This window comes from Mustela nivalis (genome assembly GCF_964662115.1).
Source record: "Mustela nivalis genome assembly, chromosome: 4".
NCBI lineage: Eukaryota > Metazoa > Chordata > Mammalia > Carnivora > Mustelidae > Mustela > Mustela nivalis.
Genome location: NC_139023.1, coordinates 37,754,623 through 37,781,256, shown reverse-complemented (window position 1 = coordinate 37,781,256; position 26,634 = coordinate 37,754,623). Strand labels below are relative to the sequence as shown.

The window sequence follows — 26,634 nt, the reverse complement described above, 5'->3', positions numbered from 1 at the left end:
AATGTCAACAGGATTTGGGGTGATATTTTTGTTTGTTTTAAAAAGATTTAATATTTTAGTTAAAAAAAAAGTCCCCAAATCAAACTAGTTTAGTAAGCAATGATATTAACATAGGGTGGCAAAGGCTACCAAACCATCATTAAATATGATGCAACTGAAATAAACCTCAAAGGCACTAAGTCACGTTTATGGCTTTTATTAATCTGGCAACTTAAATTATCACAAACATACTTCTCAATTATTCTAAATGGTATCTAATGAAAAGGGTAACAACATGGTATTCCAGATTCCTCTGCCTTGTTTACATAATCCTGAAGAATTATATGCATGTTGTATCTTTTTGGCTACTCTAGCCTATTTTAGAACTACCACGATTTCCAAAAATATAGATTTTTATCTAATTACTCATTTTTTATGTAGCTAAGTAATTATTTTACCTACTCTTTTAAGTATGAGGCTTTTAAATGATGCAGTATTAGTTATGAAGTATCTTATAAGTACATGCAAGAAATTATTATAATATTTGTATAACATGCCAGTACCAACGCTCCTCAGCCTTTTGGCTAGCACCAAGTGTAAAATGCCAGCACCTCTCTATTCTAAAATGCATTTGCTTAGTTTTAAGCATATCAAAATGACAATTTCCAAGAATAGGTGAATCAAAATGAATTGGGGCCAAAAAAACAAAAACAAACCAAAATTCTCTGAAATCCCAGCTTCTACCTCTGCTATACCTCTTTCAATGAGAAAAAACAAATGTTATTTAAATGCAAAATTCCAAGTTAAAAAATACTTTCAGAAGTCAATAATAAAAACATTCTTTTTAAAATGTCATTCTCAATTTTATAATATCCACCAACAGCTTACATGGCAAGGTGTATGAAAAGCTCGTTAGATGATTCCCACCTCTTTATTTTATGCAGTCATATTCTGTAAACACACGCACACACACACACAGGAAACCAACTCCCAATTAGGATGATCAGTTAAAAGCTGGCATTTACCTCTACTCCCAAAGCGTAAAGGATTAAAAAAACAAAAATAAGTAAGTACCTACAAACCAACAATAACCAGAGAAGTAGACAATAAGAACAATATTTAGAAACCAAGAAAGCAGGAGGAAGGATGGGAGCCCGACTTAGGAAGTTTCTGAGAGCTGACTGCTAAGCCTGCAACAGATCAAAATGAGAGGAAAACCAATTTACCCACAAAATCTCACAAAGTCTCAGGAGATGCAAGCGATCAAGTAACTCTGGAAATGACTAAGGAGAGGGGATGCCAAAAATAAGATTTGTTGAAAGGCAGTTTAAGAGATAAACCTGTGCCCCTCACTGCTCCATCCCAGAATCCTCCTTCTTTTCAGGCTGCTAGAAACATGCCCCGCTTCTTGCTCAATAGCAGAGGGGAGTTTCATTCATGGCAGAAAATCAAACAGGGGAGAGTCTCTGGGCTGGGACACTCAGATATAACTGAGGTAAGGGGCAGTATTCAAAACAGAAAAATCAAAAGTATGTGTCATACATATTTATACTCAAAGTCCACTTTCCCTACTAAGCTCCCAAAAAGCTGTTTTACCCTCAAAGAAAGAGATTCACTTAAAAGATAGTAGCATGAGGACTCAACAAGGAAACATACTAAGAAAAGTCCAGCAAGAACATCTTATAAGAAATAAATAACGGGACTCATCAGAACCCGTTCCAATCAGCTTTGTAAGATTTCACTTTAAAAATAAACAGCCCAAGATTAATAAAATATTTGAGGAAAACACCTCTAAGGTAAAAAATGGGAAATGACTCCCCAAAAAAAGTTTTATTTCTTTTCCACCACCCCAAAAGAAATAAAGCTAAAAGAAACAGATTTTACAGGAAAAGAAAGCTTCAAAAATATATTAAGTTCTTCAGAAACATAACAGAAAATATTGTGTTCATGGGACAATAACAATAAGCTCTAAAAAGAACAGTCAAAAGAAGGTGTTTTTTATATTAATTGTAGGATAACAAAAAACAAAAGTGGGTTAGAAAGTACGATTGAAGAAACTTCCCAGAAATGGAAAATGGAAAAGCTACATTTTTATCAACCTTTCCATGTGGGAGGTCCAACACCAAACTACCAAGAAGTTTAGAAAGAAAAAACAGAATAGTTAACAAAGAAATAAAGCAAGACAATCCCCCAGAACTAAACCAACCAGGCCACATATAAAGGCTTGAGAATCGATTTCTCAATACCAGTTCAATAATACCAGAGATCTAGAAGACTGGGGACTGATGATCTGAAGGGTGTATTCTTTCTCATCAAGATTTTGGAACCATGATAAATTCTCAATAAGCATGCTTCGGAAGAAAGTAACACTATCAAATATACAAAGCCTCAAAACACTGTCCCTCCGATTAACCATTTCTGAGGACGCTCCAGGAAGAATGGGTGGGTGTGTTGGCAAGCAGGCAATGTCACAAGATTGAGGAAAGGCAAAAACACTCAGCACAGAGATTCCCCACGCCAATAATGAAAGGGACCACAGAAAGCTCACTAGTTCATGATGCAGCAGATCTGGAGAACCACCAGACCAAACTAAAGTTTCCTTAGGAGGCTGGCTGATGATGAAATTGTTAAGTATTTTGGTTACTTCACGGTGTTAGAGTCCTTAGTTTAGCAAGAATTTTGGGATCCACGAGTGAGAAGTACATAAAAAAACAAATTTTAAAAATTCAAAAATTATAAATCTCATGGAAAACTGAAGAGCACAGATGAAAGAAAAATTAATCCTATGTCACAGAGCTCACATACGAGCAGCATGGCCAGTCATGAGGCTATAAAATTAAATACAGATAGAATCTAGCTTCTATAACTATATGAAACTATACTATACTATATATAAACTATACTGTAACTATATGAAAAGGACGATACATAGGAGATGTCTTTATGCCAGAAAGAGGAGTGGGGGCCATGATAAAAATGGATAAACATTATATTCCTTGGTAGTACTCCAGTAGATAACTCCTAAAACTGGAAAGTGAGGGAAAATAATAGCATGAAAATATTATTAAGTTGGGGCGCCTGGTTGGCCCAGTCTATAGAGCATGTGACTCAATCTCTGGATTATGAGTTCAAGCCCCACACCTGGCATGGAGCCTACCTAAGAAAAAAGGAAAAAAAAATTTTTTTAAATATTATTAAGATATATGAAGTAAAAACCAAAGAAACTACTAAAAGAATTGAAACCAGCTGTCTTTTGTGATGAAGTGGAAGGGAAGGAAAGCCGCTATGTGTTGTGCTTTGTTTTAACAAACCATGTACAACTTTCTGACACTTTAAACCATATGCTTTTTCAATCACCAAAACCTTAATTTAAAAAGTTTAATGTGAATTCATGCTTCCTTTACTTTATATTTTCCAAGGTAAGAACTGACTAGAACTTCACATTACCAAAGGTCACCTGAAATAAAGTGATGCTCTTCTGAAAAGAAAGGTAACTGCAGTTTACTAAGCCCCAATTAAGTATCAGGCCCAATGTTACCTAATTTTCCAATGGATCCCACTAAGGAAATCTTGACCCTATACTTTCATGTAAATGAAGGTTCTAGGATACACAGCCAATGACCAACAGATGGCTTACGACTCTAATTTGAGTTTGATTCCAACACCTTCACATTCATTTCTTGGCCAATAAACAGAGTGAAAGAAATTAGTCATGTTATTTGATAAACATTAAAACTCAGAAACTATTTCCTCAAACTACAAATAAAATATTTAAGTTTTTTATTTGCTTGGCACAGCAAGATACTTTTTATCAAAGATTTAAGCTTCACCTTGAAGTTCAACGTGGTGATTGGTACATAACATCCTGGTCAGATAAAGGGACTCGTCAACTTTCCACTACATTTGCATTTCACATAAAGGCCAACCAGAGGTCAACATTCCCAGGACTGGAGGAGCTCACACACTTGTGTACCAGGGTGAGGAACTGCTTCAAGAAAGCAGCCTTGGAGATGCTGGGCATGAGCCAGAAAATCAGTCACTGACAGAGGCACCAACAGTCTAAGCTCTGATCTCCCACCAGCTCATGGACTACTGGCTTCTGGGTGATCGGACTCCTAACTTCTATCTGGGATTTGATCTTTTTTGGTATTTGACCACTGACTTCATTTTCCTTAGTTCTCTGTTCAGCCTGAACATACAATCCACTGGCAGTTTCTCCCTCTTCGTTCTAGAACTCAATCTTGTATCTCCAAGAAAATAACCCAACCAACCCCTACTATCCATCTCACAGACTTCAGTATCTCTAGGAATCACCTATGTCAGTTCCCTTTCACTCCCTCTAGTGAGAAAAGTATTTCTTCTAAAAATGCTAGTTAAAATCTTATCCATTTCCAAAGGCCAACTGAATTGCTAATTTCCCTGTCTAGAAGATCTTTGAAGAAATGTTCCTCAGCCCCTTTGTAACTTCACAATTCTATACTCTTGAGACTTTTCTGCACCAATTACTAGACTCAGTATTTTGGTTGGTTTTGGGGTTGGTTTTTTTTTTTTGGCTTCCTTTTTTCTGCCCGAAATGGAAGACACAAAAAAGACAAGGAACACACATATCTTGCATATATTTGTATTACTCCACAAATTCTTAAGCACATTCTATATCCAAATTGCTGAGTTAGCCTCACATGCTCAGCTTCTGCTGTTCTAGGCTCAGATTACCACACAATGCCTCTCCTTGGGGAAAAAGTTAATAATTTGTTAAAGAGGAATTCCGCTGAATAAGAAATAAGGTCACAAAACCTATTCTCAAGTAAAATATGAATTCCTTGAGATACACTGCACTGTTTACAAAATTCAGGTGCATTATACTGAACACACACATTAACTTTAGAAAACAGAAAGTTAAAAATGTCAAAAAGGTTCCTGTGTTGCAGATATGTTTGGGTATTTCACCATGTGCACCTCCTAGAAGGGATACGGCATATTCACCATGCTCACCTCTCGTCACGGCAACCTGCACAATGCTTCCTCTGAGTTACATACTCAGGAAATGCTGGAATAAATTCAATCCAGTCTTTCATATTTGCATCCACTCACAGTGGGTGAGGACTTTCAACTTATCAGTTACAGTCAGGAAAAGGGACAGAAAAAGACTTGCTTTTTTATCCTCAAAATCCAGTGAGTTCTGTTTTACTTTTTTGTTCTGTTTTGTTTTTCTGTTAAACAGGTACCATTTATTAAGTTTTTCATCTGTTTGACCTGTTTGAAACGCTAGTAACAGACCCAAGGTCTACATTTTATTGGGTTTCCTCCATACAATTTTTGAATTTGATAGTATCAGGCTATGTTATAATTAGATCACACAAATAGCTAAGTGAATGTTCATAACTTTAAGCCCAACTATAAATGTCCTCATGTTTCTTTAATTGCATGATGTTACAATTACTCTTACTCAATATTAGACATGTTTTCACATACTATGCACTGGTTCAGGAGAGGCATTTGCACTGCAAAAGCAAATAGACAGTCATGTGAAATAAACCCAGATTATAAATTTGATTATTTTGTTTAATGTCCCGCCCGATTGAGGACAGTTTTAAACACTATTTGGAGAAGGATAAGTGAGTATGGCTCTTTGTTCTCCAACTGTGTTTTAAAAAAACGTGTGTCTTTAGGAGGGAAAGAGAATCCTAAAAAGAATGCTGAGAGCCCACTGCACTGTTACTGTATACCAGTGCTGTCCATGCACCTCCAGAACTTCAACCAACATACTATTTGCAGTTCAGTTATTATAAAATCCCTATGCATAAAAAACTATTTTTAAAAATTTTAAAGAAAAAACAGATCTAACGCTTGTTTTCTCATTGATTTCATTCAACAACAAATACTAACAGCTTCTGCCATGTGCCAGTCTATATTCTAGCTGCTGAGGATATCACAATAAACAAAAACCAACACAGACGACCTATCCCCATGGAGTGTACATAAATCATCCAGCATGTGAGCCCCACAGAGAAAAATAATTAAGGGAATGATAGGGTCATAGAAGGAGAGAGGTAGTGATAATTTTCACTTTAGTGTTCAGGACCTCATGCAAAGGAGACATAACAGCAAGAACTTGAGGGAGGAAGGGTAGAAGCCACGTTGCTCTGTGGGGAAGAGCATTGCAGGACAAAGAATGACAAGGGCACAGGTCCCCAAAAAGGGCTCCTGCTTCTCAGAACTTCTATCTTTATTAGAATAATAGAAAGCAGTTTCCCTATTTTGTGATCTCTCCAGTTATAATTTTCTACGTGGGGCCAAGGAGGGAAAAAAGAAGCTGGTATAAGGTTCTAGTTAATTCTCTAATCTGTTTTATGCCTCTATGGCCCATAGGCCAAATCTGGCACATCATGTGTTTATAAATAAAGTCTTATTGAAACACAGCCTCATTCATTGGTTTATATATTCTCTGTGGCTACTTTCAAGCCACAACTGCTCAGTTGCTGATTTCCCACAGATATCCTACAGAGGCTGTACCCAGATTAAAATGTATTTTATCTGATCCTTTACAGAAAAAGTTTGCTAATACCTTCTCTCTGGAGCTCAGAATGCCATCTACAGAGTGCCCCCCACATCAAACAGACATATGACCATGAGTTCAATAAAGCCCAGTAACCTCTGCTTAAGGAGGGGGCAAGCATCACTTTGTCTAATTAATGAGCATCTTAACACCCTTAACAATAGCCTACAGAGTCTAATTAGGAAAAAGAAAAATTCCAATTCTACTTATAATAAATAATACATGCTTCTTGGCCAGTAACACATACTTCTTTTCAAGCCATAGCAATAAAATCATGTAGAAGAGTTTAACCTCTTGGTGATATAACAAGTTCCTTTAATTTTGTGATATTTGCTCATGCTGGTATCCAGGAGAAAAACTGTTAAGGCAGAAAACTCAATCATTTCCCCTAAAATGGAAAAACATAAATCTAGACAACTTACAGCATCTAACCTTAGGCAGATTCAGAATAGGAAGGATAGCAAGTCTGAGTTCTGATAAACAGAGAGGAAAATGTTCTAAATGTCCCAGAGGTAGCAAATGATGTTGAAGCTTTTTCAGTGTGCCTGGAGCATAAACAGATCAACCCTGCAGAGAGTGAGGTACTATCAGAGATCATGCAGGAAACCACAGCTGCTGGGGGCTCTATACCCAGAGTCTGCTAAATCTTCTGGTATAAACAGAGAGAGTACTAGGATATCCCTAAACACTTAAACTATACAGAAATGAAAGATTCGAGAATATTCAAACTCACTGTTTCATGTCACCTGTGTGTACCTTAGAGTGCTTACTCATACCTTTGCTATTAGACTATGTAGTTACCAGTAATACTGATGACTGATGAAAAGTAGGCCTAGTTGACTACATTGTAGCCCTAATGTAACCAGAAAGGAGGTAAGATAACTTGTACTAAGAAGTATTCTGTTTCAGTTTATTCAGCACCTAATTTGCTAAAAGAAAGCAACAGTATAAAGTTTCTACCATATAATTTATAACCATAAAATATACTTAAAAAGCTGGGATTTTTTTTCCACTTTCTTCAGAAATGTAAAATCTGTTCCTCACTAGTCAACTAATGTTTCTTCTGGTGATTTCCTGCTAATAAAATTTATTTTAGGTCCAATAAAGTCTTTCTAGAAATGATGCATCTTTTGGGGGAAATAAAGAAAACCAGCACATCGCAGGGTCTCACTACATTAACTACTGAAACAAAAAGATATTTAATCCCAAAATAACTTAATAATTCATGAGGAATATTTCAAGTAAATATTTCAAAAGGACATGCAAAAATTGGGATGCCAGAAAACAGTTCTAATTAAACATAATCCCTCCCCCAAGTATTTTCAGTACTGTAAGACCTTAAGGGACAGAAGTTTCTTTGTAAACATCTGAAATGATAAATCTGTTTTAAAAGTATAATACTCAAGGACTCTGACCTTCTGTGCAACATACAAAAATCAAAACAATATATCAATAACAGAGAAGCCTGAAGTCTAACAATGATGTACTTTCCCTAACTACAATTAAGACTTGTATTCCCAAACAGAACACTGTTATAATATAAGCAAAAGCCAAACAGCGTGGGCCTCGTAATACCAACTCAATCTCTGTTGTTTTTCTTTGCTACAAATTGGAACGCAGTGCATGTCACCGTAAAGTTAGAAACTAACATTAAGGATGTAGATGTGAAACTGCAAACTTCAGTTTCAATGTGCTATTCGGAACCTTATCCCAGCATTCCATACAAGTATCACACTCATTCCTCCTCAGGTCTGAAGAACAGCATTTGCAAAAGTACACTGAAAGGCCCTAAAAACTGTGTCTGTATGCATGGGGGAAGGGTAGGGGTGAGGAGTAGCAGCAACCCAGCAAGTCTAGAAATGGATAAACTTGAACTTATGCTACTTAGGGGGTTAAAATTAATAACGACATACCCTTGAGGAGACAGTTTGTCTAGCCATCCTGATTTAACCTTCCTTGCAGAGGATCCATAAAAACAGGCATAGGGAGATATTGCATTTGAGGAAACGATCGAGGACTCAGCATTTCCACTTGTTGAGCTTAATGGATAACTGTGCCTATTGACGGGGTCCATAGTCAATGCTTTCTGAGTCCTAGATTTAGATGCCTTTGAGTTTTTTCTTCTTAAACTCTGAAAGCATTCTTCTACTGTTGAATATTCTGATTCTGAAGCAGAGTCTACTGGAAGGTTATTTTTGTCCTCTCGAGGTATCCAAATATCTTCTACTTTGTCTTCACTTATATTCTCCTTCCTGTTATCATATATGCTAAAGGGAAACAAATGGTCTTAATATTTCGAAGTGCCATATGTCATTTAAGCCACTGGTTACTTTGCAAATTTATAAACAACAAATCACAGAATTTTTTTTTAAGACTTATTTTAAGAGAAAAAGAGAGAGCACACACGTGCCCAAGTGCACGCATGCACACATGTGAGCAGGGGGAGGGGAAGGAAGAAAGGGAGAATCAGACTCCACTGAGCGAGGGGCTCCAGGTGGGGCTTAATCCCAGGACACTGAGATCACCACCTGAGCCAAAACCAAGAGACTGATGCTTCACTGAATAAGCCACACAGGCACCCTGAAATTACAGAAATTTAAGGTCAGAAAAGTCTTGGGCGTTCAATTAATCCACCTGATAATTTTCTTAAATTCTTTTGGAAAAATTAAATAGAAACCTCTTATTACACTGACATATTTGAACACTGCTAGAAGTAGTACCGTTTTTCTTAAGGGTCAGTAATCTGATCTGTTTGTTCTAGGGGGCTGGGTGCAGACTGGTAGTAAGGGTGGAGACTGACCACACTCCCTGCATCACAATTTCTTATCTTCACCAACAGCGTTACGGAGCCGGCCCAAGGTCTAGTCCCCAGGCAATGTCCTGAACCACCACCTCATCTATTTGCAGATCTTACTTCCAAACTGGTTGCCCTTTGTTGGCTCTCTGCCATTCAATTCCAAGAATCCTATGTTCCATCATAATGTCAGAAAATAGTGAGTACATTCAGCTGGTGAAAGCTTCTGTATTATTTTGCAACACTAATGAGGAAAAACTGCACCACACTTTTGGCCAGAAAATGAGAACGAGTAGACAATCAGAAGGTAAAAGCTGTATAACCTCTAATATTCACCAGAAGACATTCCTAATAACTAAGCATATTGCTAAAGACTTAAGGAATAACAAAATAGATTCACTCAGTCATTTATGTGGAATAAAACTCATTACAAGGGCGCATGGGTGGCTCAGTAGGTTAAAGCCTCTGCCTTTGGTTCTGGTCAAGATCCCAGGGTCCTGGGATCAAGCCCCATATCGGGCTCTCTCCTCAGCAGGGAGCCTGCTTCCTCCTCTCTCTCTCTGCCTGCCTCTCTGCCTACTTGTGATCTCTGTCAAATAAATAAATAAAATCTTTTAAAAAAAAATTCATTACAAAGACATTTTTGCTAATCGATGGAATAGATATGCATAGGGCTCAAATTACACCATTCTGGATATAGTGTTCTAAAAACTACTGGTTCCTTAAAAGAATGATTTCATCTGGCCCTTTGCACATTTTGCATTATAATACACTCATATCAAATGCTAACTGAAGGTCTTCAGTTATTTAGTTTTGACTTAAGAAAACCTACAACTGGGACCCCTGGGTGGCTCAGCTGGTTAAGCATCAACTCCTGATTTCAGCTCAGATCATGGTCTCAGGGTAATGACACTGAACCCCCTACATCAGGCTCTGCACTGGGGGTGGAGCCTGCTTAAGAGTCTCTCTCCCCACTACTCCTTCTCTCTCCACCACCCCTTCTCTTCTTAAAAACAAAAAACAAAAAACCCACAAGGATGTCAGCCTTGGAAAGGGAAGAATAAAAATCAAAAATCAAATGAACATTAGGTAATGAGGTAGTACACGAAGTCTTAATAAAGCTGAGAACACTAAGATTTAAGTTGGTGCCTCACTGTTTAATTTCATGCGTGATCCAAATAACTGGATTACTGTCAAGCCATTTGTCAATGCTATACATCCAATAAGAAGGATATATTACATTTATAAAAATGCTGCACCACATTTTTATGGTTTTTGCACCACCCCTTTCTCCTTCATAGTAACGTAACTTGTCATCTTTAATGTGCAGTTGGAGAGCACCACAACTTATATGCCACTTTGGGACAGAAAGAGGGGTTTAAATTAGGAAAACAAATATAAACTGCTGCCAAATGTCACTATATACCCGGTTTAGAGATTGTAAATTCAATTATTAAAATAAGTGCCATTACTAAAACATCTAGAAAGATTTGAACATACCAATGTAAACCATTTTCTTAGAAATACAGTATGAGCAGGAAGTCAACACTCATAACATTTTATTCAAAAGGATTAATCAGTATCAATCATGACCTCATACCTTGATTTGATGACAAAAGAGTTTCTTTCAGTAGTTGTTTCCCCTTTGAGTGTTTCTTCATGGGTCCAAAATTCATTCTTTATAGACCTCTTCTATTAAAATACATATATATAGATATATTTTTAGGATTTTTATATATACTTTTATCAGATAGCAAGTCTACAAATATTCACAATATCTGAGTTTAGTTTATTTTTTATAAAAATGTCTAACTGCTTAGATCAATTTTCAGTAAAAACAACTTAATTAGGGAGACTAATTAAAACAAGTCTTTTGATGTCTTTTTCAATATTATTTTTTAATTCATCATTTCAACCAAGAAAAACAGAAGATGCCACCCAAGAACAAAATTTATTCACTTTTACTTTGCCACTTTTTGTCTTCCAACTTCTTTTATTGGGACCAAGAAATAAAATACAACAAGAGCACAAAAGGAAAGGTTAAGTGATAAACTGAATAAGATGTATAAATAGTAGTAGACATTTGGGTATAAGGCAATGCAAAATTGAGTGGATTTTTGTTTGTTTGCTTTTGCTTTCTCTGGGGATTTGTCTTTAAAGTAACTTATCTTTTGGAAAAACCTGAAAGTTAGAAAATTCTGAAAACCTACCCTCCTGTATTCCTGAAACTGAACATGTTTTTGCAAAATATATTTAAAGATACACATTTACCAGGATTTTACTGAACAGAATTTTTTGACAGAATTTTACTGTCTTTCTTCAATATAATTCATTTTTCAAACACCTTAAAGGAATAAATGAAGAGGCAAATATAGACAGAAAAGCAAAGACTTAAATATGGAAAAAAAATGTAAATGTATGGGACTAACCTTGAAATTTTCTAGTCTCTGGATGAGAAAGGTCTCTCCATAAGGAAAAATGGAAGATGAATTTTCCTCATTTGAATCTTTTGGGGGGAATGATAGGATGAGAATGAAAAGATGTGAATAATGCGATTTTTTTTTTAAAGCAAGTGTTTAATTATTTTATAACAATATCACAACTTAAGCTTTATTCTGAGAGTCCAAAATTATGCTTATGATTTTCACCCTCCAATCAATTCCTCCTATGGTGTTCTTGATATAGAATTCACTGTGTATACCTCTCACTTCACCACAAAGACACATTATTGTTTCCTAAAGTGTGATGTGTCATATATGTCCTTGCTAACCTCTAAGATCCACATTAATATAACTAAGCACATTACCCACATATGATGCAAATAGTCAAAATGCCATTTATAATGTTAATTCCTAAATAAGAGAATAGTACTAATGGCAGAAAATAAGTATTAGATGTATAATTTTCAACAACTTAATTATTAAAAGTTCACTAATATAACAGTTATTATATCACTCAAAATACCAGAATCCACTTAATATGATCTAACATCACAGTCACTAACACATCTGTAAATAAGTTATTTCAAGGGAATTTCCACTGTCCTTGAATTACACAGATCTGCAGGAAAGAATTCTCAACACTTGCATTTTGTTATGGCAAATGTTTTTAAAGGGTCAGTAACCAAGTGTTTGCCATCTTATTATTATGAAGAATGCTCCTGAACTTCTACAAGCAGAATTTTCAAAAAGAAAGAAAAGCCCTGTCAATAATCAATTTACCAAAGTAATTCAGCCCTTTCCAGTTACCGTGGAAAAATTACTTTCCATAAATCTATGGAAAGAAACCACTTAATTTAGTTAAGTGCCTTAGAGTGTGGCTGATGATAAATGAAGCCTGGTGCAAAAAAATCTTTTTACATTAGTATTTACAGGTTTTCAGGAATCTGAGTACAAATTACTGTCTTTTATTCACTCACCTTTAAAAGCATCCAATGTATTATGAACCCTAACAGACAATTATTCCCATTATTCCCTACTCCACAAGGGAGCTGCTTATTATTTTTTTTTTTAATCACAATTTTGACACAGTTGGGACTGTAAAATGAGTGCTAATTTACAAAGACTTTAAATGTGGAGATTCACTTTCCTGTGTCACAGACTTACCAGTTGAGGTAGCAACATTTCTTCTCTCACGAAAATAGCTTAAAGCAAAGGGGGAAAATAGATAAATTAAAACAGATAAGCAAAAATAGGTAAATTACTATCCTGAGTAAAAGATTAATTATAGAGACATACATTCTTCTGGATAGAAAAAAAATACTACTATTGAAAAACAAATTTGATTTTAATTAAACAGAATGGCTAAATTCCATAAATGTTTTTCTAAGTAGCCTTAATGAGACTTCACTGGATTTTATAAGCATTTACCTCCCACATTTATAATTCCCAAAAGTAAATGAATATGGTTGCCCAATGCTAGGATGCACATAGGAATTTCAAAACTGCTAGCCATACACTTGGAAGAAACTAATTTTCTAACTAGATTTCAGTATTTATGTAGGGTTTTTTGGTCATTAGCTTTACAACATTGAGTCAAAATTGTTGGCTTTTTGAGTATATGACTATAGTATGAAAATACGTAAGACTTTTCTCAAAAAATTTGTTGCCCTGGGAGAAAAAGATTTCAGGTAAATTAATTAGAACCCAACATAATAATAATGACAGAGAAAGAAAACACTCTGGAAACACAATAAATACCCACTACTATATGCAAGAGTTCTATTTTTCCATATAAATGCAAGGATCAAGAGAGTGTCCTTAATGTCTCTTAAACATCTATCTGCCCAAGAAACTACAAGCAAGGATATAAAAAGAAAAAAAAAAAAAAGAATAGAAATCAATGAAATAAAATATAGACAAAATTTTAAAATCATTGTAACTAAAGCTGGTTTTTCAAAAACAGCAATAAAACTGATAAACCTCAGGAAAGGAACATAAAAGCAAGACAGAAATTACCAATATCAGGAACAAAACTGGACATCACTACAAATGCTGCAAACATTAAAAGAATACCTATAGATTATTAGGAAAAAAACTTTATGCCAATAAATTCAACAACTCAGATGAAATGGAAAAATTCTCTGCAACATAATTTATCAACTATAATAAAGAATACAAAAATCTTAATATCCCGTATCTATTAGAGAAACTGAATCTAGTAACTAGTCTCCTACCCACAAAAAACTCTAGGCTGAGACATTTCACTGGTGAATTCCACCAAACATTTCAGAAGAAATAATAGCAATTCTATATGAACTTTTTCAAAAAACAGGGAAGGAGAGACTATTTTCCCAATTCGTTCCATAAGGTCAGTACCTCAAAGCCAGTCAAAGACAAAACTGCAGATAACTGTTAGAGAAATATGCCTCATGAATTCAGATGCAAAACTTATTAACAAATTATTAGCAAATCAAATCAACCAACCTATACAAATAATATATTATAACCAGATGAGATTTGGCCCAGGAAAGCAAAGCTGATTTAACATGGGAAAAATCAATGTAATTCACCAAATGAAGAAAATCAAAGAGAAAAATCACATTGTCATAACAATAGATCCAGGAAACCCAGGACATGATTTAACAACCATTTACAATAAAGACTCTCAGTACACTTGGAATAAAAGAAAACCCCTCAACCTAGTAAATGGCATTTATGGAAAATCTAAACCATAATTCATGTTAAAGGCTGAATGGTTTTTCTTAAGATTGAGAGAAAGACAGAGAGGTCTGCTCTCACCACTTACATTCACATTATTTCAGAGGTCCCCACCAGTGCAATGTAAGTGAAAGAAAGAAAAGGCATGCACTTTGGAAAGGAAAATCTCTTACATGCAGAAGGTATCTATTAAGTAGAAAATCTTAAGGGACCTACCAAAAAGATTCCCAAATTAACAAGTCTAGCAAGGTCCCACAGGAAGGGGAAAATATTAACAAATTCAATAGTATTTCTAAATACTGGCATTGAGCAACTGGAAAAATAGTTTGAAATACAATTTTTATAGTAACACCTATAACACGAAATACTAAGGGGTAAATAGGTCAAAACATGATCTGCTTTGATCTACACACTGAAAACCATAAAACATTGAAAAACTGAAGACCAAAATGAATAGATATACCATGTTAATGGATTGGAAGACTCAATACTATTAAGATATCAATTCTCCCAATATTGATACATACAGTCAACATAAATAACCTGGAATGCTCCAAATAAATATTTAAAAGAACAAATTGGGAGATGTATACAGTTTCAATATTTAATCTAAACCTATAGCAATCAAACCAATGTGTTATTGGTAAAAGAATAAGAACATAAATAATGGAACAGAATAAAAATACCACATATCTCCCACACATCTATGGTCTATCAGTTTTTGAACAAGAAATCAAGGCAATTCAATAGGGAAAGGACAGTCTTTTCAACAAGTGTTGCAGGAACAAATGGTTATCTCAATGGAAAAATGGGAAAATGGAAAAAAAGATGTGAATACCAACCATTACTTCATACAATATACAAAAATTAACTTGAAATAGTTTTTAGAACTACAAGTCACTGCTAAAGCTCTAAAATGCCTGGAAATACACACAAGAAAACCTTTGTAACCTTTGAGTATACAAATGTGTCTTAAATACAAAAACCAAAAAAGAAAATTATATTTACATGTAATATTTAATAAAATTAATGAAAAGATAACATATTTTACATATACAGAAAACACATCTAAAAAGGAATTAGAATAATTTTATCTACTAGGGGTGTTTTAAAGTATATTTTGCTGGTTTTACTACTAGCCATATGAAATATAAAGAATATTTGCGATTTTAATTCTTATACTAAATATCCACCTGCAAACAATTACCAAATCAACCAACTTCATTTGATCTACTGTTGATGAAAGATTAGCTCAATACAGAAAAAAAGCTGTTTTGAAAATCAGTTATCTGTATATTCTCATTTATCTATGAATAAATTATCACAAGCTATTTTATATTCTAATACTTATTGTGCCTAAAGCATTATGTTAGGAATTTATATATCTGCATCTCATCTTTCATCTTTCTAACAGCCCTCTGACATAGGACCTGGTGCTTAATCTCACCAATAAAGTAAGGAGGCTCTCCCAGCCCACCTCCCACAGCTAACAAGAAGCAAAGCTCACACTCTTTCCTCATTTCTGTCTCTTTCTGCCCTGTTGATATCCCACCATTTGTCCTAAAAACTGTAGACTGCTTTTAAATTTGAAATATAAAGCATGGTTGATTTACAAAAATTAAAAATCCATACAGAAATGCAGTAGCTACCGTCTTCTCTTGTTAATTACACTTTCGTGACTTTGGTTAAGTTATCTAAGAGTCCTGAGCCTGGTTTCCTCATTTATTGAAGGGGAATAAAACAGGGCCTGCTTCCTAGGAATATTATGAGTACTCATGAGAAAATGTTTTTAAAACATTTAAAGAGTAACCTTCACAATATAAACACTCTGAACAAATCATTATTTTATTAGAGAAAAAAAATGGACGTTCCTCCCAGGAAACTTTATGTGTACATTTGTTTCTTAAAGTCCTTCAAAGTAATCACATTTTTCACTTGTGATAGAAAAAACATGTCAACAACCTAGTAAGGGAATAAACTGTAGAGTGTTATTTTTAATAAAATAATATGTAACAGTCATTGCATAAAATATGTGCATCATTGTGGACAAATCTCAAAAATAATATTAAGTAAAACACCAAGCGGCAAAAAAAAAACCAAACAAACAAACAAAAGAAAACCTCTGAAACCTCTGATTATTAAAGTGGATCTTCAGCATGCCTACAGATGTTATTTTTTTATATATGTTTTAATCCCTAAAATTACCAAGGAAAAGCCACGTTATAAAGGTTAATTAATATTAATATCTCCCTTTAGGATCTATACTTGTTACTTAGAGAAGGCAGCCATACCAAAAAATAATTACATACCATAAATGGACTATCATTTCATAAAATGTTTTTTTTTAAAATCCAATACTTGCAATTCATAACAGACTTACAACAGACTAACTACAGGTCATTACAGAACTCAATTCAAAAGAAAACCACAATCATTAAGCATCAGTTTAAAACTGCCTTGAGGTTACATAATATCTAAATAAAACACACAAATCTGATTTGAGAAAACATGAGGGTGTATTAACGACAACACAGACCAAGCATGTGAAATTTACAATGTACAGACAATTAAGTCTCAATCCAAGAAGTTCCAAAAACATCCTTAGGGTAAGAATAATGATAATTACAGAAGGATTGCAACACAAAAATCTACATCATTATTCTCAAATTTTTATTTTAATCAACTAGCAAAAGTTGTAGCTCAAAATATAGTTTTTCATGGGCAGAGGTCATGAATAGACATTTTTCTGTCTTTCTCATCTTCAAGAAAACTGCACATTTCACATTATAGTGGAAAGACGACATCCAGATGGCCAATAGACACATGAAAAGATATTTGACATCACTCATCAGGGAAATATAAAACAAAACTACAAAGAGGTATCACCTCACATCATCTGTCAAAATGGCTAAAATCAGCAACACAAGAACAAATAAGTGTTGGCAAGGATGTGGAGAAAGAGGAACCCCTTGCAGTGTTGGTGGTGATGCAAATGGGTACAGCCACTCTGGAAAACAGTACAGAGGTTCCTTATAAAGTTAAAAATAGAACTACCCAGGGGCGCCTGGGTGGTTCAGTGGGTTAAAGTCTCTGCCTTTGGCTCAGGTCATGATCCCGGGATCCTGGAATCGAGCCTCAGCAGAGAGCCTGCTTCCCCCTCTCTCTCTGTCTTCTGCCTGTCTCTCTGCCTACTTGTGATCTCTGTCAAATAAATAAATAAAATCTTAAAAAAAAAAAAAGAACTACCTTACAACCCAGCAACTGTACTACTAGGCATCTACCCAAAGGATAGAAAAACACTGATTCAAAGGAACACATGCACCCTGATATTTATAGCAGCATTATCCACAAAAGCCAAATTATAGAAAGAGCTCAAGTGTCCTGTGACTGACAAATGGATAAAGAAGATGGGGTGTGCATATGTGTACAATGGAATATTACTCAACCATAAAAAAGAATGAGATCTTGCCATTTGCAAGGATATGGACAGAACTAGAGAGTATAAGCTAAACAAGTTAGAGAAATACCATATGATTTCACTCATGTGGAATTTAAGAAACAAAACTAAGGATCGAAGGGGAATAAAAGGAGAAGGAGAGGCAACCAAGAAACCGACTCTTAACTACAGAGAACGAACTGATAGTGACCCACAGGGAGGTGGGTGGAGAGATGGGTTAAACAGGTGATGGGGACTGAGGAGCAGGCCAGTTACTGTGATGAGCACCACTGTTGTATGGAAGTGCTGAATCACTATATTCTACACTGAAACTAATATCACACCATCTGTTAACTGGAGTTTCAGCAAAAACTTTAAAATTTTATATATTTTTGCAAACAAAGCAGTGTGTGAAAAATTTAAAAAACATACACCTAATGTCTTTTTACTTATAAAAAGTATGGAGCAAACACATCATCATCCTCTAAGAATAAATCAAACCATGAAGTAAATTTTGATTTGTTATTTAGATGAAGTCAGAACTTTGCAAATACTGAAATAATCAGCCTATTTTTTTCACAGAATTCATAAGAAGGTATTTTTAAAAGAAAATAAATTTTGGACTGCTAAGCATTTTTAACGTGAAATGTGCAGTTTTCTTGAACATGAGAAAGACAGGTTGAATTCCCGTATTTTTCCACTTCAATGAACCCAACAATTGCTTATTACCTTTTTGTATACTTTCTGCTCATGTATATTTCAACATTAAAGTATTACCCATGTAGTGGGTACTTTACCATGTAATGGGACACTTTTAATGTTCATATCATGTCTATGTATAACTAAAGAAAAATATCTACGGTTGCTGTTATCAATACAAATTTCAAAGAAGCCTAGAGACGGGGTTTATATTTCACACTTGTCAAGGGCCCTTAGTCAATACAGTGCCTCAGTCTTAAATTGTAACGGATGTGCTCTGACCACAGTGCAGCCCTGCGTACCATCCTCCTCCCCGCATCTCTGCTTTTTTCCGCTTCCCTCAAAGCATTCAGAGGCTCCCCGGGAAAGGGCAAGATGCTAGCTAGAACTCTTTCTGCTCGGAGGCCTCTATGGGAGATCTCCAGGGGAAGCTGAGAAGAGAAGAGCTGGTTCCTTAAGATTAAAAAAAGCTTTCGAGGTTCATCGTCCATATCCCCACACAGTCCAGCCTTTCCAAGACTAGGAGCAGGCAGGAATTCAGGGAAAACTCAAGGAAAGGACAAAGATAATCCATGTGGCCAGGAGTCGGTTGTGTCAGATAAAGGAGGGAAAAGGCAGGGGGAGGAACTTGTGGTCAGGGAGAGAGAGAGAGAAAGGGCGAGCCTCACACCAGGGTAACACATCCAACATCTATACCTTTTATCAGATACACAAAATGTTTACCTAGTAAAGGAATTAGGTTACAAGTATTGTCCACAAAAAATATTTTTATTTGGTACCTCGAGAAATGTACTAAAATATAATTTATATGTTATTTGATTACAAACAATCTCAAGTTATAGAATCCACAGTTTAAAAGTCATATTATGACATTTTTAAAATCTTGCAAAATTATTATTTGCAATTCAGGCCAGCACCACAAGGAAAAACACAGTGCAGTGTGAAAATAATTTAGTTTACTTTCTCATGTTATGATATGAGGACCATAGATACACAGGTCCATTTATTGCCACAATCAGAGCAGAAAGGTTACAAGGGGTAATTTGGCAGGGCTCCGAAGCAACTAGCACTAAGTTATTTACAAATAATTTTAACATTATTTCAAGTTTCATCTTCAAAGACTCACACAAATAATGTGAATAACAAGCCTTTCATATGATGCACAGCTTACACTTACAACTGAATAAACACCAAAAGATTCTCAAAAATGTATGAAAAATAGCACAACTTGTTTAAAACTTAAGCCAAATGTTTCTTATCTGAAGTTATCCTACCAACACCCAAAAGGATTCTGTTCTGGCAAAGAAACACTTCCAATGTGTGTACTCATAGCAAACCCTTTTCAGTTGCCTTCTTTTGTTTAAAATTAGCAAAACATTTTAAAACTGAAGTGTCGTACAAAAATTAGTCATCTTCCACTTGTGTAACTAATACTTCAAATCTCCTACATGCAATCTACATTTTTAAGAATATTTACTAAGTAAGCGGTTAAGAAAGTGAGTGTGGGCTCTGGAGTCTGATGTATTGGAATGAAATCCCAGTTTACCAGTCATGTGATCCTAGAAAATGAACTGAGCCTCAGTCACCTCATTAAAAAGTGGGTGATTAATACGACGTGTATCATAGGGCCACTGTGAGATTCAGATAATCCATGGGAAATTTTAAACCAAACTAAAACCTACAGTGTTTAATAAATGACACCACCACTACTGATTTCCAAGGAAAGACTAGACATCGCTATTGGCACTAACGATGTCAAGACGAAGACCAACAAGCTAGGTTCTCCGCCCTCAAAGAGTTTATGTTTTAATGAGAAGTTCTTTTTTTTCTTTTTTTTTATGATTTTATTTATTTATTTGATGGACAGAGATCACAAGTAGGCAGAGAGGCAGGAAGAGAGAGAGACGGGGAAGCAGGCTCCCCGCCGAGCAGACAGCCCGATGCGGGGCTCAATCCCAGGACCCTGAGACCATGACCTGAGCCAAAGGCAGAGGCTTAACCCACTGAGCCACTCAGATGCTCCTCTACTGAAAAGTTCTTAGAAGAACAATCCTATAAATGGCCACATTTTCTTAGGCAAATACTAAGCCACCACACTTCCCCCTGCAACCGAGATCTTGCACAATAATCACCACAGATGCCCAAGGGCAAAAGGACCAACAGTAGGGACAGAGTGGATGCACGCAGGGACGGAGGATCTTGAAGAAATGCCTATGCAGGAAATCCGTAATCGCATTTAGTACGACAGCAGTTAACAGTTGAACAACCTCAGGACTCCCAGCAGAGAGACGAGTGTTAGCTTTTAGTCAAAAAACATCCCACCACAACCCCGGAGAAAACCACAACTATTTTAGGTGTAACTTTGAGAAAGGGATGAAAGCTCTCCCTGCTGTTAAGTCAGCTCTTAAGCCCGACAGTTACCTCAAAGGCTACGAACCCAACATGCTGGGGGGCCCCTCCTTAGAATTCTGGTGTGAGTGAACTGGTTTTCACACTGCACTGTGACCATGTTTTTTATGTCTGTTTCCTACACTACACCTCAAGCGCCTTTATTCTTCCCTCTCTCCTTTGCACCTAGCGCAGTGACCAGCACCCGAACAGGAGCTCCTCAGATGTGTCTTGAATTATTAATTCATGCCAGCGCATTGTGGCAGGCAGTAGAAATATACACATTAGAAAGGCTGTCCCCGCCAAGGAACAAAGAATCCAGTAAGGAGACAGAATCAGCAATTTCAATATGAGAACTGCACTCGTGGAAGAATATAATACCAAGTGTGAGGGAAAAGTATGGGAAGGAACAGCCAGGTAAAATTGAAGGGAATTTCCCCCAATTACATGGGAGAAAACTAAAGAGTCCCAGGCAGTTATAAGTTGAAAAAAGACTCTGAGAAACAATATGTAAAAGAAATGGCATGTTCTAGTTTAAAAAGAAGGAAAAAAAAATGTTAGTTGAGTAGGTAAATTAATATACGTCAAATTTTCAAACACTAAAAATCTGTATTAAAGGTAACTAAATTCCCCCAAATTGAATACATACAGTTCACCATAAAAATTCTTACCTCCCTGAAATTCCTTTTGTTGACCCTGGAATCTCTGGCACAGGCCGATGTCTTAGCAGAAAAGACCGAGATGGTCTTGAAACCAACTTGCTACGGCTTCTCATAGGTGCTAGGATTGGAGATGACGGAACATACAAATCATTAACAACCATTTCTCCCTTAAATTGAAAGAATGGGGATGGTGGTGATCTTTCTGTTAAACCATTAGTTTCATTTCCAGAATGTGCCTCTGATATTGAACAGCCGAGGGAAGAAAGGCATTCAGGCTCTACATCAGGAAGCTTGCTCGCGTTTTCCGAGATCACTTCAAATCTTTTTGTTTGTTGTTCTTCAACTGCGAAATCCGTAGTTTTCTCTGTAATCAAAGATTCCGCTTTGATATTCTCATTACCAAGTAGAGTATGTTGGAAAGAACTCAAATTCTGGTGTGGTTCTTCTCCTGGAACAGGAAAGTTCTGTTTAAGATGAGACAGATCATCGTCTGATTTAAGAGACTGGCTATTTGCAATGTCATTTCGATCAAGATTTTTGGTGACAGTCTCCCAGCGTGTCAGGCCAGACACCTGCATGTCACCTGTATCGGAAAATTCTGTGGAGGTATTTTGACCAGAAGATGGACTGTGGCGATCCTCTGAAGTCTCATCGTCCTTCTTTGTTTTGTGGATATTTGCATATATTGGGATATCTTGCATTTTTGACAAGATTATCTGTAACTGCTTCAGTATCCTCTTCCGGTGTCCGGTAGGTGATATTCCAATTTTGTGTAGCAAACCATCATTCACTGCTGCACAGTCTTTCACAGTATTCAAACCAAACTCACGGAAGCGTGGGAGGTACTGCTCCAAATTAATGCTCATTAGGAAATCTCTGATATCAACATTTACTTCACTGACTGAGGACATAATGGTGGCTTCATTACTAAGCTGACATATCAAAAGCAGTAAAATGAGGTACACACATAGGAGAGTGCACTTCTGGTTTTTCCTCTACCACTTGTGACAGAAAAATGTCTCAAAATGTTATTTTCTTCACAGTGAATGTTTTATGTGCTTAAGCCTACAAAAAAAAAAATAAATAAAAAGAGAGAGAGAGAAAAAGAGAATATTAATGTATTAGGGCGTTTTAGTTATTAAAACCTAGTTTTATACCTTATAAACTTTCTCAGAAAAAACGCAACAGAAATGAGGATAATTACTTTAGTTCCCTCAGAATTTAGAATCTTTGGCATTACTGTGCATGTCCTCAGAAGTCAATTCCTAGGTACAATGTGAAAGTACAGAAGAGAAATGCCATGGTAGTATCCAATGATGATTTTCAAAAAAGGTAAAAAATGACTTTCCCACAAATATAAAATGACCATGTGCCAAATAATTTATTCAACCCATTAATTAATGAGGGAACCAGTAGTATGGTAAGGCTAGTTCCAGGAGCATCTATGGGAACAGGTTTAGACAGCCAATCAGAAAAGACTTATTTTTTAAGTGTTAGACTAAGATAGGTGGGTTAGGTTTAAAAAACTTGTTAATGTCCTGCAAGGAAATAAAACCACAACCTTTGGGGTTATCTCTTTACCAGACAAAAATCTGTAAGCTAACAGATAGCGTCCCTGTTCAGGGCTCTAACTAAACAGTAAATAAAAAGTAGAGCACAAGATGAGAATTAAACACCCTTCGGGTGGGCCTGTTAAACAACACCCCCACACAAGGCACTGAAAGAACATGCTGTACATTCTTTTGATTTCCAAATTTTAGATAATTTCTCTTAACTGTAACTAGCTATAAACAACTTTCTTCTTTTATACACTCTCTTCAAAGACTATCTTAAAAAGCACAATTAAACTTATTTTTCAGGTCAAGAGTTTCCATTTAAAAAATGCAGTAGCATTTGGGGCGCCTGTGTAGCTCAGTTGGTTAGGCATCTTGTCTTCGGTTCACATCCTGATCTCAGGGTTCTGGGTTCAAGCCCCACATCCGCTCCCTGCTCGAGGCAGGCGGTGGGGCAGGGAGTCTGCTTCTCCCTCTCCTCTGCCACTCCCCCTCACCGTGCTCCTGTGCTCTTTCTCTCAAATAACATCTTAAAAAAAAAAAAAAAATGCAATAGCATGTTATGTACAATATTGATATACAAGATAAGACCAGGTAATTCTTAAACACATTAGATAACAGGAAATAAACTAATATGAAAGGGAAAGGAAAAGGTTTAAAGGTTACATTTTCTTTTATGAATAGCAGATTCACATAGGTTCATTTTTCTCCCAAAAAACATCATTAAATTTTTTAAAAGGTCAATTCATCTAGGTGCTGTTCATACAGCTGTGTTCAGTTTCTGAAAATGTAGGATGTGTGCACATTTCTGGATGTTATGCTTCATTCAATAAAAAGAAAAAAGTATAGAACATGCATAACACATGCTGAAATAACCAAAGGAGACACCCCTCACCTAGGTAAACTGATCTGAAAAAGTGTTGATACAATGTCTCTGGAAATCACAAATCAAAATAGCTCTCCTAAAGGCATAACTCTGAGTTGCCTGGGTGGCTCAGTGGTTTAAGTCTCTGCCTTCAGCTCAGAAATATGATCTCAGGGTCCTGGGATCGAGCCCCACATCGGGCTCTCTGCTCAGCGGGGAGCCTGCTTCCCCCTCTCTCTCTGCCTGCTTGTGATCTCTGTCTGTCTGTCTATCAAATAAATAAACAAAAGGCACAACTTCGACACCACAAGTTTTATCTGCCAGTCACCCAAAAGCCATTGCCTCGACTCTTTAAAAATCAGCAAACAATGACACACAGGTATGTGAAAAAAGGGAAAGCACGTACTGTACTCAGGCAGCACTGCAGAAGCAAAGAAAATACAAATGAGATGTAGGGCAGGATATGACTTTGACAATAAGGTGTCCCTCTGTCACAGTCAAAATAAAGAAATGTCAAGACCAAAAAAAAAAAAAAAAAAAGAAGAAAGCTTAAACCTCAACACTATATATAAAACTAATACTCAGATATATCACTCTTGTTCTATACAATTATTTTATACATATATTATCTTATTTATTTATTTATTTATTTATTTATTTTTACATCACAAATGGAAATAACTTGTTGCCAAACTGGCTAACAGCCTGATCTTGGACTTCCCCATTTCCTGAACTGTTAGAAAAAGAATTTTGTTTTGTTTTGTTTTGCTAAAGTCCAACAGTGTGTGGCATTTTTGTTGCAGCAGCCCAAACTGACTAATACACTCCTCTATCCACACTACCCCGCTATGGTTCAGATGCTCATTAGATCTCTTGCCTGGATTATTACAGTCTCTAAACAAATCCCTCAGCATGGTCTATGGAGACGATGAGCTATCAGTGAGCTACTGAAAATCCAAATTTAGCATGTCCCTCTTCATCCTCGAAAGGATAAAGTCTAAGCTTGTTACCATGTCCTACCACAGTCCTGTGTCAGTCTAATAACAACAATAATGGCAGCTACTATTGATGTAAACAGCAATTATGTGCAGATACCGTACCTCCCACTACCAAGGTAGGTGTTCTGTGGACTAGCTCCAGTCTCAATTTCAACTGTGCCAAACATTCTACCAGCATCATCGCTCACTGTAGCTCATTATTGTTAATTATCATTCCTGAAACAACAAACTGCTTAATCGCCCCGTTCCTCTGGCATATGTTCCATCTGCCTGCAAATCTGAACATTTTGGAAAATCCTGTGCCCAATTTAAAATTTTGAATAGGCAGGCAGGTATTAACCACCTCTGTGAAGGCTTCCTTTCAACCTCTTAAAATACAATGGATCACTCCTTTCTTCAGATACATGTACAACTGGAATCCTAGAACTCTGCAGAGCACTTGCTTGGGATACATTTAAGAGATAGGGGAGGATGGTAGGCATAGAAGTGGTTGAGAGCCCCATTTTGTTAGTTCTGTGGTGTGCGTGCATGTAAGTTTTATACGCAATACCCTTTCCTTCCCTTGGAGTATATACATACACTTCCTGGGTAGCTGAATCAAGGACAGATACACCAAATACCCAGAACCATCCCTCTGCTGTCATTCCATATGCTGAACATGAACTTGATTCCTTTTCAAGATTTGGAAGAGGCTCCCTCCCCACAGGCCCTACCATCCTCTCTGCACTTTGTCAGCTCCATCCTCCAATCACCAGACTTTTTAACTGTCTGACCACTCAAGGGTGTTCACAGATCCAGTTCTTTCTGCAGAGGCCTCTACCCCATATGCACGTCATATGCAAAGAGACAGATGTGCCCATTCCATCAAAGGCTACCATGTGTACACTCCTTAAAATGGTATCAATGCCCTCTGTATTCTGGCCTCCACCTGGGCACACTGGCATACATGCTATGATCTAGGTCAGTAGTTCTCCATGATACTGGTCTGTGGATCTTCTGTACAGTAATAGTGGCTGATAACAGGCCCAGAAATATGTACTTGTAACATACCCCAGAGATGACCAGTGATGTGCAGGAAATTTTTACAAGTTTAAATTCCTCACATTCACCAAATATACTTGACACCATCCCACCTGAGCTTAAGCGCATCACTCTCCCCTCTAGGATGGAATGCCCCTCCTAACCCGCTGCCCATCAGTCTGGTGTCAGAGGCAAACCCCACCTCTTCTACGTCCTAGCAGTATAAACACAAGCATATGGGGGTTTGTTTTCCGTTTTTTAAAGATTTTATTTGTTTATTTGACATAGAGAGAAGGCAAGAGAGAGAACACAAACAGAGAGAGTAGGAGAGGGAGAAGTAGGCCTCTTGCTGAGCAGAAGCCCAATGTGGGACTCCATCCCAGGACCCCGAGATCATGACCTTAACCAAAGGCAGACGCTTAACACCTGAGCCACCCAGATGCCCCAACACAGGTATATGTTTGTGTGCCTGTTTCCAGATCCATAAAATGGAAACACTTACGGGTACCACTGTACTGAAGAAGA

General features: G+C 36.6%; 1 protein-coding gene across 16 annotated transcripts in view; it reads right to left on the bottom strand.

Moving 5' to 3' along the window:
• Positions 1-26,634, bottom strand: part of ARAP2 (ArfGAP with RhoGAP domain, ankyrin repeat and PH domain 2) — a 188,265-nt gene that overhangs the window by 151,287 nt on the left and 10,344 nt on the right. For 13 of the 16 annotated variants that reach the window (XR_014311239.1, XR_014311240.1, XM_082728936.1 and 10 more), the window contains 5 exons: positions 21,683-22,738; positions 12,935-12,972; positions 11,759-11,835; positions 10,930-11,021; positions 8,449-8,802 (listed from right to left, as the gene is read on the bottom strand). Coding sequence is in view for 14 of the 16 variants with exons in the window: in XM_082728936.1 (XP_082585062.1) it covers positions 8,449-8,802; positions 10,930-11,021; positions 11,759-11,835; positions 12,935-12,972; positions 21,683-22,584 (1,463 nt within the window). In the remaining 2 variants the exon portion in view is untranslated. Of the gene's footprint in view, positions 1-8,448; positions 8,803-10,929; positions 11,022-11,758; positions 11,836-12,934; positions 12,973-21,682; positions 22,739-22,830; positions 22,939-26,634 lie in introns of all 16 variants that reach the window. The other 3 variants (XM_082728935.1, XM_082728940.1, XM_082728934.1) reach the window with 1 other exon arrangement.